Here is a 21,076-nt window from a genome sequence, read left to right as displayed (position 1 = left end):
CCTCAGAGGTTGATAAGTGTTAGAGAAAAAAAAATAAATAACTGGAAACATCTGCTTGATTTAGTTCCTGATAAAGGACAACTTCCATGATTAAAGGAAAAACTAACAAATATTCTCAAGCAAATACTTAAGACGATGACAAATCATCTGGAATAAAATGTATCATTCATCGTAACCCTTCAGCTCATCATCCAGAATAAAGCAGCGTGAAAACTTTACAACACTGGATGGCTACTTGTGGCCTGACAAAGCTGCTGTCGCATTGAAAGAAGCTCAAGTACACTTATGGCAGTAGCCAAGATGAGCCACAAAAACAAAGACCACCACCGTAAGCATCTGCAGCCACTCCCACTTAATCTTTTCTCAGACATTAAACATGTGTTGAGTGCAAATCAGGTTGTTTAGATCATTTATAAAACAACTACAAAAAGCATCCAGCTAAGTACATCAATGCAAATACTGAATGCCAGTAAAGGTAGTTTTAAAATAATAAAACCAAAACCATTAAACCCAAAGCAAAGACCAAGACTTTAGTGAACTTAAACTTTTGTACATGATCTGAAGCATATATTATTTAAAAATGGGCAAACAAAAAAACTCTCTTTGTAGTCACCAAGAACCGCACAGGCTAAGTTAACTGCTGTTCCCAATGTCTTTTCTAACAACGGAGAGATACTGACAGGGCAGCCTAAAGGTACAAACATCCAATGACAGCATCTGACGCTAGCACAGAAACCTTAAATAAACCAAGAGCAAGCGTAATCTCTGAGATAAAAATGTATATACACCACAACGTCAACAGCATTTTCAAATCATTAAGTTAATAAATAAACTTACACTCAAGTGCAGAGATACCGCAACCTTTCATGTAACATGATATTCTGCTGGAAACCTGGAGTGCAGTCTTGGTATATCCTAATGCCAAAGTCCAAACTGATGCTGCTCTTTACATTTACAAGTCTCTCTCTAACTGGAATTATTTTTAATAGAGTTGACTTTGTGTCAGTGGTTGCAGTCACAATGAAACAGGACGTGGCTGAATGACAAATGATGGAATCTGTGAATTTTATACACTGACTAAGAAACATAAAATATCATAAAAAGTGGCAAAAGTAAAGCGCTTTAGGTGTCCTAAAAAGCGCTATATAAATATAATCCATTATTTTTTATTATTACAAAGAATAAAAAGAATTAATAAATCATAAAATCAAATTATAAATAAAAGAAAACTTCAATGTCACTGCATCAGTGGAACAGTTTGTTGTGAAGAAAATCCTAACTTTTTATGGTTAAATGTAACTGGAAAAGTTGGCTGAGAATTCACTGCAGACCAAAGCTCTCAACAAAAACCTTAACAGCAAAAGTATCCCTCAGGTCAGCTCTGGTGCTGTCAGAAAACACACACACACACTAAACCATTAATCCTGTTAGGCCTCTTACAGGGGCTCATAGCAACAAACAGACAAAACCACAGGAGCATATGCCGATTTGGATATCCATAGGGACCTCCCCTCCCCTTCCTCCCCCCCCCACACACACACACACACACACACACACAGCAATCACAAAAAGCAAAAAATATCACTCACTTATAAAACAGACCAACAACCTGACAAAAATCCCACCTTCATAAAAAAGAAAATGAGGAAAGGGCACTGACCGTGACTCGGGCTGAGAGCCATGTTGCCTGAATTCAGGGCTTCATCAAAACGAGAAAATATTGTCTGTAACCTGGAACGAGAAGAGACAAAACAATGTCAGACTGGAAAAGGGAAAACAATGTTAAAGATACAAATAAATTACAACAATCTACATGAATTTGTGTGAAGAAAACTGCACTTAAGACACCTTCAGGAACACACACACACACACAGAGAAAAAAATTAAAAAATGATATACAAACAAACAAAACAACCCACAGCTCTTGACCTATGAGCAAAACAAGGTGAATAAGAAGAGAAAATATAATCAGCAACATGTGGACAGCCTGCCAGCCAGTCTGTCGATGAGTGGGTGTGTCCGTTATGCCAGTCACACACAAGAAGCTGCAGCAGCAAAAAAGTCCTCCAAACAACCTGCTCAGCATCAGAAACATACAAGCCATCAAAAGCCACATATGCCCAGCCATGCAATGCACAGGTAGCAGTGATCTATCAAGATCTACAAAACAGGCAAGTTAATTTAATTCCACACAATTCAAACCTTCAAAAGATCTCTTAAGCAGTGACTGGGATGACAAAAACACAACAAAGACAGGATGACATGTCCAATAGCGTGCATTAATGCCCCGGTTCAGGAGGTTAGTCATGAATGTGAGCAACACAAGAATCAGCTTTCAAACATCCTCTACCTGTCTTTCTGTCTCTCGGTGTTTAGTTGCCGGTCCACAACCACCAGATAGCTAAGCAGATCCTGATAAGTGATGATTAGCACTGCAATTGACTGCTTGGCCATGCAGCGCTTTCACGTGGCTCCCTTCCTTTCCTTAGCATCTTGTTTGCCTATTTAGTTCAGCGTTATCCCGTCATTTTGTCCTCCGTACTTATTTGACTCAGTATTTTCCAGCGGATTAATTAATAGGTAGCTGTGTTGCTGCGTGACATTGCTTTAGCCCCTATGCTAGTGACATACTCTGGTCCTCAGATCCCTTCAGCTCTTTGTATCCAACATGGTGCAATGGCTCTGAGAGGGAGGGAGGAAAGGAGACGGAAGGAGAGAGGGAGGGCATAAGAGAGAGGGAGGGAGAGGGAGCCAAACAGCGAGAAACCAAAGCACGCTACAGACATGCAACGAACAATCACCTACTGTCACATGTACATCCCGTATCCTCAGCCAACACAGAGAAATCTCCACAGCAAAACATAGTTAAAGCTCATTTTGTGTATGTATGTATGTCTGCTTGACAGGGAGAGAGAGAGCGAGAGAGCAACAGACATGTGGGCAGTTTTGTGTGACAGGCAGCAAAGAGATTCGGTTACCCTTTACATAACCTCCCTTCCATACCCAGACACACGCATCTCATCAGAGGGGGAGGGGCTGTGTAGCAAGCGACACACAGAAAACAAGGCTGCTCCCCTCCTCCTTAGATCTTCTGTTCATGCAAACTTAGAAACACCTTCCTTCTTTACATAGCTACTATTAAGGATACCGATTTTAGTTTCCTGCATTGAGGTCATAGAAACAGTCACTTAAGAAATACGCACAAGGCTGGTCCACTGAATTCCCACCACTGTTTGACCTACTTTTAGGATGTGTGGGTAATCTCACTTGGTTAATGTTTGCAGATTTAACATACCAATTGCACTGTCAATTACAGTGAAGTACTTACATAAAAACAAATGAGAAAATCAGTTAAAAATGTTTTATTTTTGGTGTAATTAGTAATCAAGACATGTACCATTCCTAATAGAACATCTGTTAAATAACTACATTAATGTAGATATTAAATAACACTAAAGCACTCAAACCTGCCTAACAAACCAACATAATGCAGCTAGAAATTAAATAACCTATGCATGTGCACACTTAACTACTGTTTCATTTTGTTTGTATCTTCTTACAACTAAACATGTCAGAAATTACTGCTAAAAAGCACATGCCTAAAGTAAACTTTTTTCCTCGCAAAATCCAACTATAACGTCCACATTGAGAGATGGAAACAGGTACAGCTTGCTAATGGTAGCAAAGCTCACATTTCTGAAACACCAAAGAAGGTTGTGGAGAAAGAAACAATCTAGGAGATGATGTCTCTGCAAGCAAAGAAGCTGAAGAGTATAAAGAACGCACAAAAACACATGGAGGAGAGTCGCAGAACAAGAAGTTAATGGAAGGAAATTAAAGTAAACTTAAAGAAAAATACAACATAAAGAAATCTGATTAGACTTAACAGATATAATGATGCTCTAAAGACAATTACAGGAGTACAATGTCTTCAGTATTGTTTTATATTTATTGTAAAAAGGTGGCAACATGAATAAATGCCCGGATCAAGCTATACCCCAATGTTGAGCGGGGGTGCCCGAGTCTGGTCTTTGAGTTCAACAATCCTGTAACTTGTAGATGTATCCCTTCTCAGACACAGGCCTTGTAAGAAGCCAGCAATACACTTCATATGATTTAGGTCTGCTGTAGAATGGTTGCACGTAAAAGTTGCAGGATTGTACAACTTGATGCCTGGTCTTGGGCACCCAAGCTGCAGAGCATGTAACTGCAGTCAATAATAGATAAGTTGAGCTGCATCTCATTAGCAAACAGCTTTTTCACACTGTGTAATCCAGGTATAGCTGTTGTGCCTTTCTTACTAATCACACTTTGTTTTATTTTATAAAAGTCAATAAGGATGGTCAAAGTTAACAGGCCACTGAGCTGACAAGCAGATGTAGTCAACAAGCTGAACCAACATGTTTGGAAGAGAGAGCTGACACAGAAAGAAGCTGCTCTAAACATAGCTGCCTTTGTGATCTGGCTGATTCTGCAAAGCTGAAACATCATTTCAAAGCATACAGTGATACAACACTCAGTATAAGCAAATCAAGATGAATATGGAAGCATAACGAAAGCATTTGTTTCTCTGTAACACAACTATCCCAAAAGAGTAATGGCATATTGATTCACATCATACTTTCAACTAGGTTAAAAGCTTTTGTCTGGCAGTTTGTGACCCAAGCCACCAAACCTTTATTTCCACTAAACTACTGCTTTACGTGCTATGTTTACATGTGTATAGTGCTAATATTAAGTCAAAGTTTAGACTCAGGCGGCTTTGACCTCAATGATAAATGTTTCCTAGGCAAATATCTGTGTGAGCAATCTAAAATACTGTATGAAAGAAAAGTATGTAAATAATTTTATACTGTAGTCATCAGTAGACAAAGCATACCACAAGCAATGCTAAACTGTGTGTTGTAGAGAATGTTACAACCCTACACAGCCCAAGCAGAGGATGGAGTACAGACCTTAGATTTAAATCACAGCATCTGTGATCTTTCCACATAATACCAAAGTCAAACTGACATACCAGTATGCATAAACCCCACATACACAGACCGTGTGTGTTTACACAAGAGACAGACTGGCTTAATATGCACAACACATGACACATATCCACAGCCAGCATTCACAGACGTACGACTCATGCTGAGCAGTCAGCATTCAACGCTAGCTGTGGCTCAAATCTTTCACATGGGAGAAAGAGAGAAACAGGAGGAGTGGGGGGGTCACTGTGTGCTGAGAATAACACTAAACTCTGTGCATGTAACCACGACAACCAGAGAACAACAAAATCATTCAATGAATGTCTTTAAATCACCCAAATACACTAAATTTATCCAGTTTTTCATCCAAACCTGTTATCCCCACCCACTGCTTTTGTACCCCTCTCCCCTCCGCCTCCTTTCTCGGTCAATCAGCATTGTGCTCTGGATGAAAGTGCCTCTGTTTGTGTGAAAGGCAGAGTGGTGCATGGCATGGCCTGGGACAAACTGAGTGCCAAACCATGGGACCCACACACCCATGACACAAACACACATAAAATAAAAAAATATATAAACAAAACAAAAAATGTATCACGGTTCATGAAGTGAAAGCTCATCAGTATAGGAAATAAAAGCTCACCGTGCAGCTGGAAGTCCTCTCTTTCCCAGGTCTGCTCGGACCCTCTCTCCAACGTGACGATAAATATCCACCAATGTTGTTATAGAGGCCTCGCGTACCTAAAGACAGCAGACGTTGACCAATTTAATATTCCTTCACATATAAACCCACTCAGATAAGTGCGTTAACACCATTTGTCTCATGGTTTATCCACTATACCACGCAAAACCCTCTGTGTGTTTGTCAAGATTATAGTTGATATTGTCTTCACTTACACAGATCAAGACTCGTAAACATGAACACTTATTAAAATATAATCCCTTAAGGGTCCATATCTTGTCTCCATTGGGAGACATCTGATTTGCTAGTTACAGGGAGAACACTGCTGTGATTGGATAGTGGGATGTTGTCAAAAGGATTCATAGTAACCCAGTGTGGGCTGGCCTGTGAGGATGTTGATTGGTTGAGACAATATGTGGGTAGCTAATCATTGGGTAGAAGACAGAAGCAGATTTCAGCTTTGTGTTGCAACTCCACAGGAGGCTAAACCATCCTCCATATTCTCCTTTCCTTCACCATTACACCCACATACAGACCCGGAGCAGCTGTGTGGGTTCACAACTGGGAGTTGTGCTCATTATTCAGCAAAGAAGTTTTGGTGAGCCTCTCTTCCCTAATAACAGTAATAATCACATAGCTGCACTAAGACGCCTGCTGACACACTAAAGTTACAGAGAGCTTAGCAATAAAATCGTTCAATAAAAACACACCATCTGCATCTCAGTTTAAAAACACAAAAATATACAAATACTACCTTATAATTATTATTATTATTATTATTATTGTGATGATGATGATTAACAATAATAATATCCTAAAACTCTCAGAAAAAAAAACCCCCACTGATGCTTGTTTGGGGTGGGCTTTTAAATTTTTTTTTTTGACTTCATGGGAGCTGAAACAATTTTTTTATGAATAAATAGTGAAAGTCTTGTTGCCCGCACTGACCAAATGTTGCTATACTTTAAATCTCACATGCATGTAAGAATGTTTACATTTCATCCAAGTGAAAGAAATCTGCAAAGCTTCTCCACTTCTCTCTTGTTTTTCAGGATTTTTCTTTTCTTCACACTGTCTAAGTTTCATAATATTCTGACAATTGTTCCACACTTCTTACAGCCAGTTGCTGAATGTGGTGGGAATATTGCATTTCCCCCCCCCCCCCAAACTTATGAAAACTTCATTTTTAAAAACACTTTTTTTTTACATTTGCCATACTTGTTTGAATTTTGGATTTATCTCTGCTGGTGATTCTGGTCCTTTGTAACGTAGTTTTTAATGGATAACTATGCAACCGAACAGTTATATATGTGGGAGAAGAAGAGTCAAAGTATGGAGAGAAGTAGGAAAACAAAGACAAAAGAGGTAGAAATAATTTAAATAATTTCTTGAGAGAATGTAAAGTCACTGGCAAATAAATTGCATAACTTCGGACCTCTGACAAGGAAACATCAGAAATACAGTATTATTTGTTTTCACTGCAGCATAACTGGTGTAACATGCTCTGGACTCCAACATATTTGCCTGCTTCTCAATCTGAACAAAAAGTTCTTTCCACAGCTTCAGGCTGCAAAAAGAGTGGCAGCAGTAAAGAAGAATTGCAGTGCCCGTTAACAACAGATGGTGTAATCCTTGACATTGTACTGACAAGCTTGGACACTGTTCAAAGACATGTCCTTTTGTCACTTCACAGTTAAGTGTTCATAATTGTGGTCCTTGGAATGAGTCTAAGAGAAGCGGGACACAACATTTACTTGATCTCTGTGACCTTCACAGACAATTACCCCTTTAATCCTGACATGGGCTCAATCAGACATTACACGGACTTTGCGGTAGGGAATTGGTGGGATAGTCGGTTTAATGCTCAATCAGACTGATTGCCACATTTGTGTTCTTGTAAAAAGCTCCGCCAAGCAGTGTCTTACAAATTTTAAATCTGCAGCGCCTGAATAATGACTGATGCTGTTAAAAAGTTGAGTAAAAAGCACACAATTGTGTTGATTTTGGATAATTTTACAAAACACTTTTGTTTGCCTCACCTGTGGGTTTTGGTCTCCTGTCAGAGAGCAGAGATGAGGAACTAATTTACTGAGGCTGAGAGGCTGGGATCCATACCTGAAAAAGAGCCACAGGAAGCGATAAAATCTTTTGCTCATCTGATAAATAGTTCACCTAACACAGGACACACTTTTATGCATTCATGGTAAATCTTCCATCTTAGCAAGACTAACTTGGCAAAAGACTGGCATGGACTGAGAACAGAAAACAAAAATTGCTAAAACACCTTCATTCTTTTCAATGTTTATTATATAAAATGGTCCAAAAAGTGTTTTAAAAAATTCTCTTTGTTTACTTGTCTGTTTTTTTCCCCCTACGAGCATTTTCTGCTCAGCTCTAATACACTGAGCTTTCTCAATCACAATACTGTCTGGAGCTCTGTGAACTGCACAAACAGCACATGTGAAAACATGGAAAAACTTTCTCTGTGCTTGTCTCAGTCTATTTCAGTGTATGAGGATACACAGCAAACATCTTTAGCTTTACTAACAGGTTGCAGCTTAGCATTCTGCACAACAGTGCCACTTTCCATTAGCTAAAAGGTCCTAAAATTAACTAGATGATACAAGTAGTATACATTTGCTGTGTTTGCACTCTCAAAGTAAAAAATACTGCTGTCAAACAAGCATCTGTGTGGTATTAGTCATTTGCGTAAAGACACGACAAGCTTGTGAAATCCAGGCCAATTAAGACATATTTGTCCCTGCAATTTGTGTCTGTAGAGGACCCACCAGGAGCCAAGAGTCGCTCAGAACTCATTGAAGAAAATGAGAAATTCATTCATTAAAAATCAAACACTGGTATCAATGCCGGAAATCTCTATCATCAAATAACAAAGGAAGTGATTAGTTTCACGTGTGCCACCTTTCCAAAGTCACACAAACAGCTAAGAGGATTAATCCTGCAGACAGAGAACGTGCGTTTCTTGAACAAAGTGGGTCATTAAGTGTGGTGGCAACAGCACTGGCCACCCCTTACGGTGTTCATTAACCCTTTAAGTGTAGCATTAACATGCACAATTTCTCTCAGAATGTACTTTATAATCACTTCAGTCATTGTAAGGACAAAAGCATAACATTTCACATAGAGGATTAGAAAAATATTCAAATGATACTTCTCAAATTTTTTAGTTTTTTTTTTCTACTTCACCCTGGAAGTAATATATATTAAGAAGATGTTACTCACGTGCTGAGTGTGGCACTGAGACAGAGGCAGATTCCTTCTCGACTGCGGAAGTTTTTGTGTTTAAAGCCAGGAAGCAGCCTTTCCCAGACGTACTGGAAAATGAGAGGAGTGCGAAGAAGAGAGGAGAAAAGGAGGAGTCAGATGAAACAAGCGAAGTGAGGTCCCACCTGACAGCTCTTCAGTGACTGAGCAGATTACAGGGCAGTAGGGAGGATACGATCTGTGCAGGTGAGCATGTGTGGTTTGTGTACACTGTGTCTGAATATCCACACTAGTCCTAACTCCTCATATAGGGCTACACTATGCAGCACACTCATTCTGTTGGCGATTCGGACACAAAGCTTGCTATTTTCTCCTCGTTGCAGATCTGTCACGACAGCAACCACCTTGTGTTGTTCCAAATCCAATCTAAACTCGTGAAAAAAATTAATTTTCTAATGTTGCACTTTATTCTATCATTGCTGCATATTTATTCAGCGAATAAGGACATGACTTTATTTTATAGTTTTTTATTAACCTCCTTCGACATTCGTGTCACTTGCGCCACTTTGTGCTCCGGCCCACGATGCATTGTGGTCTATGTTGACTCGTCTAGTGACCATTGATGCTCAATATTTTTCAAGAGGCTTTGTGGGTAATTTTGAGTGCACTCCTTTTTTCTCCCTGGACACCCCTAGAAGATGGCGTGACCACTACTGAATAGGGTTGACATTTAGACAAAGCCCATGTCCTGTTTTCTTCCCTGACCTGACGGCACTCATCAGTGGAACTCAGTCCACCTGGGGGTCCTAACTGCCTCTGCCATGTTCCCTGGGCTCATCAGTCTGATTCAGTCCACCTGGTCCTTTGCCCATTTTGTCATAACTCGCAGTCCTCCTGATACACTCTCCAATCTCTTCCCTTCTGCCAGATTATCAGTAGATCTTGTCTAGTTGTTCTCCAACGTTCAGTCGATTGTCTCAAGTTTCCAACCCACCTTTTCATGTCCTCAGATTAACCTTTTTGGTCTGCCCACAACGGACTCCTCTAGCCTCTCGGATATTCTGGACACAGACTCTTGCCTGCTTTTTGAACCCCTGAGTCTCATCTATCATCCTGGCTAATACCTCATCTGCTTTATCATAATCTCGACCTCTTGCGTTCCTTCTGACTCTGTCTCTGGAACCAGGACCCTCTCAGATGCTTATTCCTCAGGATTGAACCTCTGTCCCTTTACCCTCATTTCTCATTTTCAAATAAACTGGTTTTTGGTCACGACTCCTTTTTGTGTGTGTTTGAATTTCCAGATCCTCACAGTTATCATTTACACACATAAGTGAACAGATGTTACCTCTGTAATTCATTTAACATCCAGAGGAGGGAGCCAAAACATGGAGATTATTAAATACAAGTGTGATTTGGTTGCAATGTGTACATGTTGCATATTAAACATCCATTTAAACAAATAAGTAAAGCAATTACATTAATTGCTTTTATGACAACTGACCTTTTTAAACATTTGTTAAATGATTAAAATATAAAACTTATAAATTATTTTGCTAGGGTGTCTTTTATGTTAAAAATTGTGACATTAAATCATCCACTGCTTACAAGAGGATTTATCTGGTAGGGTTTCAAAGATTTTTATGCCCATGTCACGCTGTATCTCACCATGGGTGAAGTCGTCTGCTCCATGCATCGCAGGATCAGAGCTTGGCTGTTCTCCCTGACCTGGTCCTTCCCATCACCCAGCCTGTCAACCAGAGCTGGCAAAACTACAAACAGAAAAAAAACACAGAGAGGAAAAAAAAAAAAAGGAGTTAATGGTTTTGATACACACTTTATGGCAAATACTCTTCTCTCTACAAGGGACAAATAAAATAAAGACTGCCCCCAAGTGGAGTGCTTTTAAAAGACAAATACATGCAAACACATTTAGTGCAGCCCATGGGTGTGTGGCAGAGTAAACACTTCATGAAATATAGAAGCAATACCACCACTGACACTTGGCTCTGACAAGCAGAGGAGAGAGAAAGGCCAGGAAATGAGAAGTGGACCGTGACTAAAATAACGTCAAGATCATCAAACACTCTCATGTCATGGAGCCCTATGTAATTCAGAGACACTGTAAAGAATAAAAAGAAAGAACCTTTAAACGCTGAAGTTCAACTATACAATAAGTATTATAGGCAACTCTAATCCATCATAACTATGAGCCTTTTATATTTTAATCTTAAGGATTACACGAGCAGGAAGCATGGTTTAATAAAAGGTCTGCTGGTATCATATCTTCCTTCTAACCAACAAACTCAACAAAAAGTAAAAAACCACATTAAGTTGACTAACAGTAACTGTGGATGTGTCTATGTGTGACAACATCTATTTAATGGATCTCTAGCATGTTTTTTCATTATAATGAAAGCAACTAATAAATTTATGTGGAACTACAAAAGCACAGAGAGCACAGACCTCCACTAAGCAGCTCAATATCACCCATACTGTGATTTCCACCTGATGTAATTGTCCTACGTTCATTTTTAATATGTGCACAGTATTAAATTCCTAAATACACTGATAATGAATCCATATCATTTTGGCTATATTGTGGTCTTAGCTGAATGATTATATCTTAAAATTTGTTCATTTGCAGAGATAAAAATTTTGAAGATCCCCTAGTCCCTGCAATAGACTGGCAACATATCCAGGGTGTGCCCTGCCTCTCGCTCAATAATTGCTGGGATAGGCCCAGTTTCCCCATGACCCTTAATTGGACTAAACAGTTCAGAAGATGACTGCCTGCCTGCCTGGCCAGCCCCTGTTTTTTATGTTCTGGGGAGTTGCTCTCTGTACTTATCCAGACTGGGGATGCACTGGTTGAAATGCATCTATGTTTTTAGATGCTCTTGATTATCTTTTGTGATTTTATGTGTATGCATCTTCTTAGTCTTACGTGTGTTATTTTATGGACTTTAATCTGATTAATAAATTTGATTTGATATTATCCAAATCCAGATCTAACTTTGATATCTTATAAAACCTGTCTGTAATCTTTGGCCAATCACCCAGACTATTTATTTTTAAGGTACATGCATAAATACTGAAAATCTCCCAATCTTGCAATAATAAAGAATTTTTAAAAATTCCTGGATCCAGATGGAGATCTCAGAAAAACAAAAACAATCCATCCATGAGTTTTTGTGTAAAGTAGCAAACAAACAGATACACACTGGCAAAAAAAAGAAAAAAAACTTCCATCACCTCCTTAGCAGAGGTAATTGTTTCTGGCATATGAGACTAGCTGTCTAAAATGTCAATGTATCCCAAAAGCATTTACAAATGCAAACCTTATAGCCTATGTTTCTTTGTCCTTTTTAAAAATTAAGCCACATAAATGTGTTTGCCGTCTTCTTATTCGAGTGGATTCCTGGATGGGAGCCACAGATTAGGTTTTGATCTTTTCATGAGATTTGTTGATATTTATGAAAATATAGGACACTAAAAGCTTAAACACGAAGCCCAAATTGCAAAATTCACAGAGTTTGACTTGTTCAGTCCAACTCAAAAACTTGATGAGATAACACATTTACAAACAGAATGGCATGTGCATACACACACTCCTACCCACATACCAAGTCTGAAACATCAGTGAAGGGAGTGATAGAGTGATGTCATCTGCCCTTTTAGTGTGTGCATGTGCATTATGATACCATAACAACTGGTTGCCTGAGCAACATGGACAATGGCCTCAAACAGGATACATGACAGAGGGGCATTGTTGCAAAAAGTAACGTCATCCTGCCATGTAGTGAAAATGAAAATGTACACAAACACTATTCTATAAAACAACCTTACTCAGAAATCAGGCCAGTCCCATCACTTCATCCTATAAGTAAATCAACAAATTAAGTATAATTAAGTCAAAGTGTAGTCTTTTGTGGGTTGGTCTGTTTCACCACAATGTCCATTTAACACGCGAATGTTAGATGGCAAGATGGCCAACAGCATATTGTCAATGTGCACACTACATACAATCATGCACATGCATACACTGTGATTGCAGCAGGCCAGTGCAATAAGTCAGCCCTGTAGATCAATATTCACTAAGTCACAATGATCTCATCTTCCTCCCCATAGTGTGTTTGTGTGTGTGTGGCAGAAGAGGGTGGATGTAGGGAGATGGAGAGAGTGCAGGAAAGAAGAGATGGAATTCAGATGGGAGGGAGTGATATTCCAGTGCAAGGGTTGGGCCAGAAAGATGATTTTATCATCAATCTGAAACACACAGCTGCACTACGAATGCACACAAAGCTCAGTTCAGGCACCGCTCTTCACAATGAATGGGCAAACTGTGTGTGTGCTGGTCAACTGCACAGCATGATGACTCCAGTAACCCCAGAGCTGCACTGCAGTGTTTATTATGTTTGCTGATGACAAGAATGAATCTGGCTGACAAAGACAGTTGGTGACACCTCAAGCAGGAAAGCGATAGGATTGCCTCTGACTAAACATAAAAATACACAAACACAGAGGATTATGTTAAGAAAGGTGTGGTGTAGGGTGTATAAGGGTTGCCTACGGCAGGACATAAGTATCGATGAGTACATACAACAAAATTGTGTGTGTAACTGGCTGGTGCTGCTGGTATGTTTCAGAGGAACAAAAAAGTGGAAGTGAAACAAAGTAGAGATACGTGCACAAATGCTGAAAATGTCAGTGCAGCCACTCAAAAGGCATCAAACTTAAACGTAATCTGGTGAAGAAAAAACAAAAATATGCAAAAGCGGTTTTCCTTTCTCTTTTTTTAAAAATATTTATACATTTTTGAGTCTAGGATCTATAGAAAAACAAAATAATACTTTTCTAACCTTCAGTCTTCAGGATAATGAGTAAACTATTTTTTGAGCTGAACAAAAACAGACCTTGATAAACCTCACAAAAAACAAACAACAAACTGAATGGTAAGTGTGTGAAACCAAGAAAAAGGGTGAGCACAGGCTTATACGCGTTTGTTGCCATTTAACATCAAGGCTTTGTGTGCAAGCTCATTGAAGGAATAAAAGTTCTGAATGGCTTTCACTGTAAATAGAACCTACCATAAAAAGAAACTGAGGTGGAAATGGTTGAGATATCTCACCTGTGCCAAGGTATCCCTTGAACCGCTCCCCCATGCGATCCACAAATGCACTGCAGATGTCTATCCCTAACAACGCCACCTATAAAACAAAGTGAAAGTAAAATAAAAGATTAGAGCTGGTTGGGTACGCAGAAAATAAAAATAAATAAATAAATAAAAATAAAAAAAAGCACATCTGATTTGTAACACTTCACATTAGCAGTATTTACTCTTTTTCTACATTGGGAACGGTGGAAGCAGCAATAAGAAGACAAGCAGGATTCATTTCAATTCCAATTATTATAGCATAAAGGTTAACATAAACTCAAGTCTGTGCAATGATCCTGAATATATTTTAAATAAGCTGATTCAAGCAGTCTTGAAATTTTTTGCTGACTCAACAGGCGATTGCGCCTGTTGTTGATAGTTTTATTACATAGAAAGAATCCAAATATTCCCTTGTGTCCTTGATGTACAACTCACTGGGAGCCTCCAGAAATATCTGGCCTTGTAGTGCAGGATACTGACTGATATATTACACCAGGCAGACTGGCGACAGGATATTATTTTTAAAAACAGGAATCAATTTATACTTGGAATGGAAAGAAAATCTTTTTAAAGCTATAAAGTAGAAGAATTCCCCTTTTACACTGGGTTTCAAAGGTTACTGCATGTCAGCGGCTGTGTGTTGATTATGTAATACTGTTCTGTTCCCTTTCTATTGCCTGCAAAACAACAGCTGATGATGTGTACTTGAGAAATCTGGTCAAAATCAAATCACTTGGATATTAATGTTATGGCCTGAACCAGCTGACAAGTAAAATGTTGAACTGACACTATTTTGAGAAGTATGCCAAAGCCTCAAGTCTTCATAAAAATTGGCTTGTGAAAGACTAATAGGGGAGGGTGTATTGATATTTGTGTCTAGAAGTAGATTTTCCCACTGTGTTTCTGATTAGGATCACATCCACACACTGAGCTGTACTCCTGGAATGCTTTTGTTGGCAGTGCTGTGGTAAGACTGAACAGTCCAAAAGAAAATCCATTTCAAGCTTATTTGCTAGACTCCGTCCCACAGAGAGTTGGGAGTCAGACTCCGGTTTTTTCCTATTTTAGTCAAGGAACAGCAAAGCCAGGTAACTACGTTAACAAGGAGGAGGAGAGCAGAGACGATAAAGAAAACATGATTTAAGGATTCAGTCCAATTATTTAAAAAAATAAATAAATAAAAATCACCTGGAGAGGAAACATGAGCCTTAGGTCAATATGATGACTCCCTCATACTGACCTAATTTAGGGGGAAGTTGAGAAGAAAGGAAAAACAGCAGGAGGAAAAAAAAGCACAGCATGGAAAAATCCTGCAGGCCTCTCATTACCCCTCCTCCAACCGGCACCCCAACAATCGCCCGCAACCATCTGGTATCATCTTCACTTGGAAAAGACAGCAATGATTCCAGGATGAAAGATGGGAGAGGATTCTGCTTGTGTGTACTTAAGATGTGGAGGTGACAGGAGGTTTTCTCCTGCTCTACACACCTCCTGCAGTGAAAAGCTGACTACAGAAATGAGCAAGGAAAACAGAGAAAAAGACCGACAAAACTATTATCCACACTCACACACACAAAAACAGGTTTCTGATGGATGCTGCCATACATTCTCAAACACATCTTCTAACCAATCACTGCATTGCTAAACTGGAAGCTTCGAAATGTTTAAATGACTGAGGTATGTTGGAGTGCTTTATAAAAAGAAACTAAGTAGTCAGCTCTGTATGAATGGGCCTTTGTGAAGGTTGTTGTGTACGGTGGCTTAGCCAGTTAAATCGCATAGCATGTACAAGGTTTACTCTGGATTTTAAAAGAAGCTTAATCGAGCAAAACACAGAGTTTGTGGCTTGAACAGCATCTTATATGGGACATGTTCAAACGTGAAGACTTAATAAAAGCCTTTAGCAATCAGTCAATTAACAGTTTTAGTGACTGTTTTAGTCCTGTAATAAAACAAAAATGTTGTGCATTCACTGGTTCCAGAGTTCTGTCGCACCAGCTAAGATAAACCATTACACTACACTGGCCATTTCCCATTTCCACTGAATACTACCTTCTATATTGAAGATACCGGTAATGGCAAGAGCGAAAAGAAAATCACAAAACTATAACTGACCAAAAGTGTTAATCTAAGTTATAATGAGCACCTGTAGGATTTACTCTGATGCTTAATCCATGTAAAATAAAGCAATAAAAATAACCAAATGCAGATTAAGATCATAATTTGACCCAACTATCTTGGGCGAACCAACCAAAACATTGATACAGCAGTTCCTGCAGCTGCTTCCCACAATGCTGCATTGAATTCTCTATTTTGGAGGATTTTCCTAAGAAAGACCTGTGGGAAGAGCGGGCCAGGAAAAAAACATTTTCATTGTTTGAAAGGAAAAAATATCCCTTTTAAAAATGGAGGTAAATTTCTAGGCTGATACAGATGCAATATCAACAGTTTTCGTTCCTCAGATTCCCTTTTATGCCGGGAAACAACTAAATATGAAACAATTTTTCAAATATTTTGGGGCATTCATCATACCTTAAAAATGCATACAAAAATGTTCTGCTCCAAATATATGTACACGAAATAATACACCAAAATATTAAACCACCATAGAAATGGATCATATGCCAAAACAACTGATTATCTAAGAAAGTCCTCATAAGTTTAACTAATTAGAGCAATCAGAATGTCTACTCTCGGCAGCCTGGTAACAAAAACAAGCCCTGATCAGTGAAAGAAGTGGCCAGTCATCTGAACCTACTCTTCATAAATGCAGCATGCAATATTCATGTTCTTTTGCTGCATATTATACAGGCACTATGGCTGCAGTGATGCTAACAAAAGGAACATGCTTTCCAGCCCACTCAATGAATGCAGAAAAGTTGAGTTTGCTCCTTTTTCCATCACTAGTGCATAATAAAAGCTAGAAGTGACAATAAGGTGCCATGGAAGAGTTTTCCACTTAAATGGAGGAAATACATTTGTTGTTAGACTGGGGGCATCATGTTAACCAACTTATCTGTCATAGCAATCCAGTTTGATTGTGCAACTGTGTTGCAGAGATAAACGTTCTCCAGATAGAAAACAAAAAACAAATGAAGAATTTGCTGATTAATGTGGAACTTGGAATAAGACTTATTCAGAGTTGATGCTTTTATTCATCTATTCCTTAAGACGTTGCTGTTTGGTATGGAAAATATAACTGTGTGTTTATCAACCAATAAAGGTAGCTGTATAAACTCAACTAGATCTACGGGCATTTGGCGAATGTACTGGCACTCCATTTGAAATGGTGTGCACACTCAGCATACTTGGTGCATTGCATGTTGCACTGGTATGTGAATGATGTGAAGCTGTAACCTAAGCAATTTATCAATGAACAGCCTGTGCATGGCATGTAAATAAGAAAGTCCACAGCATAATAATACAGGAAATACAGTGTAAAATGTTCTAACAGGTACTCCATTTCACAACCCACAACACCTCCTGTATTCTCCCCCTCTTGTCAACTCTACATCGTCTCGCCACCCTCCACTCTTACTGTGCTGACTCAGCATTTTGTAACCCCTCTTGCCCTTTTTTGGACAGATATGGGTTACTAAAAGCTTTTTGTCTCGAAGTGACTCAGGACTACACTCATCTGGTCATCACTGTCATCCACAAACAAAAACAAATCTGAACAACTGGTAACAGAGTGACATCTTAAAGAGTGCCTTCAGATAAGTTGCATATTATTATTATTATTATTATTATATAAATATATTTTAGAAATTATTTTTTTTAATGAAAATACATTCAAATTCAGCCTCTTACTGTTTAATGTTTCCGAATTCATGATCATATCCTGTCATTTTAAAGCTGTATCGATCATTATAGTGAAATAGTAGTATGGTTTAATAAGTACATGTATATCAATTTTAACAATCAACATAAACTGACAGTGATGAGAAATTGGCATTTTGTCCCAAGCTAAGGGCCGCTGTCAAAGGAGATGTGCTTTCAAGGCACTGGCTGTGGAAGCTTTGTTAGGTTGACTCTGCTACTTTCACATTTTTAACGTACTTCCCAGTCCAAAATAACAGAGGCATTGTTTGTCAGTTCAAAAAGTAACATGTGAGTCAAATTTTTGTACCTCAGAATGATTTCACACTAGTTGGAAAATAATTGCAAAATGCCACAGTCGAGATTTGAGCTGTGAATGAAGAGATGAAATATGTAAAAGAAATGCTAGGCTACCTCAAACACAATTTTAGAAAACTGGAAAGGTGAAAGAAAACTAGAAAAAAAAACAAAAACTAAGAAAATGATAGATGAATAAATGTAGAAAAAGCATGAGTGTCAACAATGAGTCTTCAGACCCCTCCCCCATCCAATCCATCCAATGCTCAAGTGGTCTATAGTGCTGACAATGGGCCTCCTTAACAGGGCAGACACAGCCTTAACCAAACGACAACAAACCGCAGGAATGCCCTGCAGAAGTACTACTGTGTCACAGGGAAGAGCTTTAAAAATGTCTGCTTCAAATGATCCACAGTTATACTCCCGGGTTGTAACAAACAACAACAAAAAGCGATGCTTCTTTCCAGTTTGGGGAGGAAATGAAAGAGAAGTGTAAATCTTCAACATGTAGTCATAGTTGAGTTTGATTAAGAAGACTCAATCAGTTTTAATTGGATCTACTTTAAAGGAGAAAAAAATGCATATTTTCATGTTTAATATTTAGGATAGCTATTCGTTTCTTCATTTATGCTCAACTTTTCAGTAAAATCAATGTCTACAAATCGGTAAAGACCCGATCGTTCCTTCTTTAAACTAAACTGGTGGAAAATAATTCACAATCAAGACAAAACTACCCTACAATCTATTCATATGATGAATATGACTGGCAAAGATCTCTCACCTTGAAATTGCTAGAGTTCACCCATCCCGTTAACTCGTCGATGGTCTTGTCCAACCGAGGTTTGTCCTGCTCCACGTCCGGAGAACGATGCGGGTCATTCAGGTATTCAATGAGGTCCTGACCGACCTGCAGTCTGCGGGTTACATCTTTCTGCAGTACCTGCTGGTAAAAATAGTCCATGTTGTCATGTTCCTCCATTGGGCACTCAGTGCCTTGTGGCCAGCCTCTGAAGCCGGCCAGAGACAGAGGACAATGGTCGGTGGGACGAGATGTGAAAGACTCGAGATGTTAACTGTAGTCCAGTGGAGGGGCAGAGAGAGAGAGGGGGGGGTCTGGACTGCGTCTAAACGAAGTTTGATCATAAACATGCAATCTCCTACAATTATCAATTACTTCTACATACAAACCATTCCCATACCAAATCAAAACCTGGATTTTGTTCGTAACTAAAAGTCGCAGGTCGCTGTTTTTCCCAACGAGACTTTAGCTCAAAAGGGAACTTAAAACTTGGCGAAACTTCAGGAAACGTCTAAGTTTATGAGACGATGGCAGGTTCTGTCAGTATATTCGCATCCAGACAAGCGAACCGATTAAAGATTTTCTATGTTATGCTAACAAAAATAGCACCTTGCTGCTTTGCTCGGTGACAAATACAAATAGCTCTACTTAAGCTATCTCCGTTAGCTACCGCTAGGCATCTGCAGGCCTAACGCCTGGCTCCGCTCTTCTACTTCATGACCACAGGCTTCAGTTTTTCAGGCTCCTTTTCCTGTAAAGTTGTACCAAACTCCCACAACAAGTAGCCAGCTCCAGGTCCGCGGTAAATTCTCTCGGTTTAATCCAGGAATAAACGTTGCTGTAGCAAGCTCTGTGAAGAGGCGCTAAAAGCTTGCGCGGCGCCGGGGACTGCAGTTTACCGGAGGTGCAACCGTTCAACGAGCAGGCCGATGGGTCTTTGGGCACCGCACAGCTATCCAGAAAAATGCCTGTCGTAAAATCTAAAATGAGCAAACCTTTTATGATCATTAACACATTGAGCTAAATGGGAAGATTAAAACACGTACTAAATTAAAATATATTTTTGTTTGTACTGAAGGTTAAATAAATTCCAATTTCTTTTAGATTTATGAATCAACCCATACTGTGGATGTGGGCGTGACCCCCATGTCCACGACCCTTTGGTGACATCTAGCGGCTGAACTGCTGCAATGTTTTTTTTCATTTGCCGCAGTTCCCTGTATAATCGGTCTTAATAAGTAACGGGACAAAATTTCACACTGTGAAGACAAAGCACATTTACTATTAGTCATCTTTATTTATTCATTTGTTTATTTTTCATGTATTTTGTTTATTTTTTAAACATAAAACCGTTAAAACAGCTGTCAGAGGACATTAGTATCACAGCCAGCCATGTCAGCCATGTATCCATTTGTCCATCCAAGTCTTTCTTGATCTTTAGGTTTGCTGTGTTTTCCTTTAGTTCTATCCAATGACCTGCCAGTCTCCCCAGTCATTAGCACTTGGCACTATACAGCATTTGCCATTCACTTTTTTTCAAATCACAATATTAAAAGCTGCTTTGTGTTGCAATATGTTTAGCTTTTGAAGTGGTGGAATATTCATCCAGTGAAACCTGTTGCAACATGCCATTTGATGACACTGATAATGTTAAGACCTTGTTGATCTCAAGTGACATTAAACAAATTAGACAGTTGTGGGGCTTTCCAGTCACTACCTATCACTTTACTAGTTGCAGAATGTTCTGCGGTGACAAGAGAGAACGAGTAATGGATAAATTGAATCAATTTGATTGGCTGAAATTTGATTGCCAGGCTTGTGTAAAAGGCAAGATATATATAATTTCTCTTCTGCTGCCCAGGGTCTACTGAAGTAGAAGGCAACGGCCAATTCAAAATATCCTGCAAAGTAAATTGACAATTACACAAACTTTACTAAATAAACTTTTAAATACATACTTTTATGTGATTGTCAAAAACTTGAGGTGCTTTTTCTTACAGTCACACATCTATTGCCTTATCTTTATGAAAATTCCTGTTACACTTTAGAAGCATAGTTACATCAGCTCTAGCCCTGACTGATATCCTGACACACACAGCAATAAATCTGAATAATGGACATCAAGG

The 21,076-nt window shown here is 39.0% G+C and overlaps 2 protein-coding genes across 2 annotated transcripts in view; both read right to left on the bottom strand.

Annotated features, from left to right (window-relative positions):
- clasp2 (cytoplasmic linker associated protein 2) overlaps positions 1-19,840 on the bottom strand; it is a 57,826-nt gene extending 37,986 nt beyond the window's left edge. The window contains exons 1-7 of the mRNA XM_079258868.1: positions 18,933-19,840; positions 14,009-14,087; positions 10,546-10,649; positions 8,896-8,987; positions 7,692-7,767; positions 5,614-5,711; positions 1,661-1,731 (exon numbers count right to left, since the gene is read on the bottom strand). Of these exons, the coding sequence (XP_079114994.1) occupies positions 1,661-1,731; positions 5,614-5,711; positions 7,692-7,767; positions 8,896-8,987; positions 10,546-10,649; positions 14,009-14,087; positions 18,933-19,130 (718 nt within the window). The 5' untranslated portion in view covers positions 19,131-19,840. The remainder of the gene's footprint in view (positions 1-1,660; positions 1,732-5,613; positions 5,712-7,691; positions 7,768-8,895; positions 8,988-10,545; positions 10,650-14,008; positions 14,088-18,932) is intronic.
- A 441-nt stretch (positions 19,841-20,281) lies between these two features.
- The window catches only part of fbxl2 (F-box and leucine-rich repeat protein 2), a 22,648-nt gene continuing 21,853 nt past the window's right edge, over positions 20,282-21,076 (bottom strand). Inside the window, exon 14 of the mRNA XM_079258862.1 lies at positions 20,282-21,076. This exon is cut by the window's right edge and continues 1,388 nt beyond it. The gene's annotated coding sequence lies outside the window, so the exon portion shown is untranslated.

The sequence above is a fragment of the Telmatherina bonti genome (assembly GCF_933228915.1).
Source record: "Telmatherina bonti genome assembly, chromosome: 19".
Classification (NCBI taxonomy): domain Eukaryota; kingdom Metazoa; phylum Chordata; class Actinopteri; order Atheriniformes; family Telmatherinidae; genus Telmatherina; species Telmatherina bonti.
This window is presented reverse-complemented; position numbering and strand designations above follow the sequence as displayed.